Source organism: Fukomys damarensis, unplaced genomic scaffold (genome assembly GCF_012274545.1).
Source record: "Fukomys damarensis isolate Sample0158 unplaced genomic scaffold, DMR_v1.0_HiC HiC_scaffold_23, whole genome shotgun sequence".
Classification (NCBI taxonomy): domain Eukaryota; kingdom Metazoa; phylum Chordata; class Mammalia; order Rodentia; family Bathyergidae; genus Fukomys; species Fukomys damarensis.
Window position 1 is genome coordinate 15,224,458 of NW_022900935.1, and position 5,793 is coordinate 15,230,250.

The 5,793-nt window shown below is 37.0% G+C and overlaps 1 protein-coding gene across 1 annotated transcript in view; it reads right to left on the reverse strand.

Annotated features, from left to right (window-relative positions):
- Positions 1 to 267: 267 nt before the first annotated feature.
- Zbtb8b (zinc finger and BTB domain containing 8B) overlaps positions 268 to 5,793 on the reverse strand; it is a 51,111-nt gene continuing 45,585 nt past the window's right edge. The window contains exon 4 of the mRNA XM_010621557.1: positions 268 to 328. Within this exon, the coding sequence (XP_010619859.1) occupies positions 300 to 328 (29 nt within the window). The 3' untranslated portion in view covers positions 268 to 299. The remainder of the gene's footprint in view (positions 329 to 5,793) is intronic.

Below are 5,793 nucleotides of genomic sequence, written 5' to 3' on the forward strand. Positions count from 1 at the left end.
GATGGGAATGACTCCTAAATGGTAAAGTGCACCTGGACTGGACGTGGAGAATTAGAAATGCCTGATAGGAAGCTATAGCTTTGGGCTTCCCAAGTACAGAGACTCTTAGGACATATCTTTTATGGAAATCTCAGTGATTATGTCTATGGAATTGTTATGGGATATTTGCTCCTGTGAGACAAGAGGCTTTTTAAACCAAGACAGCTTTCATACTTGCCTCATCTGTCTCCTTTCACCTGAGATACATCATATGGAGAGGTGCAGGGTCCCGTAGTAGAACAACACGTCGTTCTTCACTGCTACCAAGCTGTGCCTCCCATTCTGTGTCCTTCTAGGAGAATCTAATGTTAAGATTGGTGGCTTACGAGTCTGAATGTTTGTAAATATCTGAGCCTAAGTAGACCTCCGGAAGGCACTGTAATACTATTCATTTGTTTTTCTGATAGTAGTAGAAACTCCACAGGGGCTATGGGTGGGTAGGAAAAAATGTGCAACTGTTTTTTTTTTCTTCCTGTAACCAAAGAAAATCCTGATAATACCCTTCTCAGCCTTCCTGACAGATAATCCATATTCATCACACATCACCAAGACCTATATCTCTAACTGATGCCTTCCCTCAAAATCCCCAAGCTTGTTACTATTAAACTTTCTCCATCAAAGCACATAATCTCCACCCTAACCTCCACTGACAAAGGTCCACAATCAAATGATAGATATAAAAATTGACCACACCAGTCGTAGTTCTCTCCCATCCAAGTACTAACAAGGCTCAAACCTGCTTAGCTTCCCAGATCAGTGGATCGGGCCCAGTCAGGGTGGTATGGCCGTAGTTGTTAGACAGGAGCTGCGTGAAGCCATCAGCGCAGGACCCTCCCCGACCCAGGCCCCAGGGCAGACCGGCCTTCCTGCCACCAGCGTACCCAGCGAGGACAGGAGATACGTGAATGAGGCTCTAGAAATATTCAAAACAGAAATATTTTCCCAGATAAAAGACATGATTAGAGACTCTAGAAAAGAAACAGATTTTTAAAAACTAGATGAGTTGAGGACCGTGATTGAAGCCATGAATGCTCAGCATAGGAAAGAAATGGAAACCAAGAAGGCCCAACATAAGAAAGAAATGGAATCCATGAAACAGATTCAAACTGATATCCAGGCGATTAAAAACTCTATTAAAAGTATACATAGAAGACTAACCCAATCTGAAGACAGAATATCAGCTATAGAAGATAGGATGGCAGTCAGTGACCTTGAAAAGAGATCTCTTAAAAATAGTAAGGAACCACGAGAAATTAATCCAGCAAATCCTAGATGACGCAAAGAAAAATAATATAAGATTAATAGAAGTCCACAAAAAAGCAGGAGAAAGCACAAAAGATGTAAAAAAATTGTTCACAGAATTGATGACAGAAAACTTTCCAGAGCAAAAGAACTTGGCATATAGATAAAAGGCATATGGGACTTCAACTAGTTACAATAAAATAAAATCTACATCTAGACATATAATAATCAAGATCCCAGAAACCCAACAGAAGTACAAAATACTACAATAGTTAGAGAAAAGAAACAAATAACATGTAAAGGAAAGCCCATCAGAATCACAGCAGACTTTTCAAACCCTCAACTCAAGGGGAGCCTGGAGTGGGATATTTCAAGCTTTAAAAGAGAACAACCTCCTGTAATCCCAGCACTCAGGAGGCTGAGGCAGGAGGATCACTGTGAGTTTGAGACCAGCCTGGGCTACATAGTGAGTCTCAACTACCTAGTGAAACCCTATCTGAAAAAACCAAAACCAAAACCAAACAAACAAATAAACAAAAAACAACAACCTCCAACCTAGTCTGATGTATCCTGCAAAACTATCTTTCAAAATTGATGGAGAAATAAAATATTTTCATGATGAAGAACATCTGAGAAACTTCATGAATACCAAACCAGCTCTCCAAACAATTTTTTAAAATATCCCAGAAAAAGACAATGAAGGTCACAACTCCATGAGGTCCCTCAAAGCAAATCCAATAGGCAAGAATTTAAAGGGAGAGGAAGAAAGACAAAAATGAACCAACAACAGGAAAATAATATGACAATGATATAAGTCAATCAGTTTTAACCATAAATGTCAATGGCCTCAATTCACCAATTAAAAGAAATAGACTGGCAGAATGGTTTAAGAAGTAAAGTCTAACAATATGTTGTATACAAGAAACACACCTACTTGAAAAAGAAACTCATAGACTGAAAGTAAAAGGATGGAAAACAGTTCTCCATGCAACAGGAACCCAAAAAGAGAAACAGAGGTAGCTATCTTATTTGCAGACAAAGTAAATTTCAAACCAAAACTAATTAAGAAAGACAAAGAAAGTCACTACATCCTTGTAAAAGGAACAATCCTAGAGGAAGACATGAGAGTCATAAATATATATGCACCAAATACTAATGCCCCAAATATACAATACAAATATTAAGGGACATGAAACACCAAATAAGCACTAATACAATTGTAGTGGGGGACCTCATGCCCCATTTTCACAAATAGATCATCTAGACCAAAAATCAACAATGAAATACTAGAACTGAACCAAGCTTTTGAATAAATGGACTTAATAGATGTCTACAGAGTGTTCCACCCCACAAAATCAGAATATACAGTCTTTTCAGCTTTACACAGTCTATTCCCAAAATAGACCACATGCTAGCTCATAGATCATGTTTAAGTAAATGCAAAGGAATTGAAGTTATCCATGAATATTATCAGGCCATAGTGCAATTAAACTGGAGATCAATAGCATATGAAACCATAAGAACTTCACAAACACATGGTAATTGAATAACATTCCTGAACAACCAATGGGTCACAGCAGAAATTAAAGAAGAAATTAGACAGTTTTTACAATTTAATGACAACGCCAGTAAAATATACAGGAATCTCTGGGATACAATGAAAGCAGTTTTACATGGGAAATTCATGGCAGTGAATGCCCACACTAGGAAAACAGAGTGAGCTCCAATAAACAACCTAATAGTAAATCTTAAGCTCCTAGAAAAAGAAGAGCAAGAGAAACCCGAAGCTCATACAAGGGAGGAAATTATAAAGATCAGAACAGAAATCAATGCAACGGTGACTAAGAAAACAATACAAAAAAAATCAATGAATCAAAGAGTTGGTTTTTTGAAAGAATAAATGAAATCAATAAACCCTTAGCCAACCTTATCAAAACAAGGAAAGAAAAGGATCAAATTTATGCAATTAGGAATGCAAATGTTGAAGTCACAACAGATTCAGCAGAAATCCAGAGGATCACTAATACTTACTTCAAGAACTGGCACTTTAATAAAATGGAGAACACAGAAGAAATGGACAAATTTCTAGATACATACGAATCACCAAAGTTGAACAAAGAAGATGTAAAAATTCAAAACACCACAATTACAATCAGTGAAATTGAAAATGTAATTAAAAATTTACCAACAATGAAAAGCCCAGGTCCCAATGGCTTTGCTTCTGAATTCTATAAGACATTTAGAGAAGAACTATTGCCACTACTCTTTAAGGGAAGCAATCCTTTCAAATTAATTCCTGGAAGCAAGTATTACTATGATTCTAAAACCAGGGAAAGACCCAACCAACAAAGAGAACTATAAGCCAATCTCCCTAATAAACATAGATGCAAAAATCCTCAGTAGGGCCAGGGATTTAGCTCAGTGGTTCTGCTGCCTGCCTGGCAAGTGCAAGGACCCAAGTTCGATCCCTGGTACAAAAAAAAAAGAATCCTCAATAAGATACTGCCAAACAGAATAAAGAGGGTCATCAAGAAGATCATACACCCTGACCAAATCAGATTTATCCCAGGGATGCAAGGATGGTTCAACATATGTAAATCAATAAATGTAATATACTATATTAACAGAATCAAGGACAAAAGCCATATCATTATCTCAATAGATTCAGAGAAAGCATTCAACAAAATTCAACAATGATTCATGATAAAAACCCTGCAGAAAATTGGAACAGATGGTCTTTATCTCAAATTGATAAAGGCTATCTATGAAAAACCTACAGCCAACATCATACTAAATGGTCAAAAACTGAAAACCTTCACACTAAAATCAGGAACAAGACAAGGATGTCCACTAGCACCTGCTCAATACAGTTTTGGAAACATTAGCCACAGCAATTAGACAAGAGAAAGAAAAAAAAAAGCAATAAAGATAGGAAAGGAAGAAGTGAAACTGTCATTATTTGTTAATGACATGATATACCTGCTCAATACAGTTTTCGAAACATTAGCCACAGCAATTAGACAAGAGAAAGAAAAAAAAGCAATAAAGATAGGAAAGGAAGAAGTGAAACTGTCATTATTTGTTAATGACATGATACTGTACATAGAAGACCCAAAGAACTCTGCCAAAAGACTTCTAGACTTCATTGGCAGATTCAGAGTGGCTGGATACAAGGTAAATACTCAAAAATCAATAGCCTTCTTGTGCACAGATAACCGACTCACTGAGAGTGAAATTGGGGAAACAATCCCTTTCACAATAGCATCCAAAAAACAAGAAAGAAAGAAAAAGAAAAATCTAGGAATCAATCTAATAAAGGAAACAAAAGACCTCCGCAATGAGAACTACAACACTCTGAAAAAAATGTTTATACTACTTTATTTCTTTCTTTCTTTTTTTTTTTTTTTTTTTTTTTGCACCAGGGATCAAACTTGGGTCCTTGTGCTTACAAGGCAGGCGGCAGAACCACTGAGCTAAATCTCCGGCCCTTGAAAAATAGAGATTGAACAGAATATAAAAAATTGGAAAGATGTCCCTTGTTCCTGGGTAGGAAGAATCAATGTAGTGAAAATGGCCATACTTCCAAAACTGCTATACAGATTCAACACAATCCCTATTGAAATTCCAACAGTATATTTCAAAGAACTAGAGAAAACACTCCAAAATTTATTTGGAATCAGAAGAGACCTAAAATAGAAAAAGCAATTCTAGGCAACTGAGACATGGCAAGAGGATATCACAATCCCCAACTTGAAACTATACTACAAAGCCACTGTGATTAAAACAGCATGGTACTGGCAAAGAAACAGACCAAGGATCAGTGGAACAGATTAGAAGACAACTCCTGACATACTTAGCTACCCTTTGACAAAGGAGCCAAACACCCACACTGGAGGAAGATAGCCTCTGTAATAAATGGTGTTGGAAAAACTGGATTTGCCAAAGATTAAAACTAGACCCATATCTTTCATCATGCACTAAACTAAAATCCAAGTGGATTAAAGATATAAATATTAAAACAGAAACACTAAACTTGCTGGAAGATAAATTAGGTAGCACTCTTGAAGATATTGGCATAGGAAAAGACTTTATAAACAAATCCTCAGTAGCACAGGAACTAGCACAATCAACAATTGGGATCTCATTTTTTTTGGTACCAGGGATCAAACTCAAGTCCTTGGGCTTGCAAGGCAGGTGGTGGAACCACTGAGCTAAATCCCTGGCCCCAGGATCTCATCTTTTTACAAAGCTTCCTGCAGTGCCACAAAGATCACAAGCAGAGCTAAGAGACAATCCACAATGTGGGAAAAATTTTTTACCAGCTGTTCCTCAGACAAAGGTCTACTATCTAGATTATATAAAGAACTCAAAAAAACCAGACCCCCCCAAATATTAAGACCACATTAAAAAATGAGCATCTGAAATGAACAGACATTTCTCAGACAAAGAAGTAAAAGCAGCAAATAATCATATGAAAAGTGTTCAATATCACTGGTCATTTGTGAGAGACGC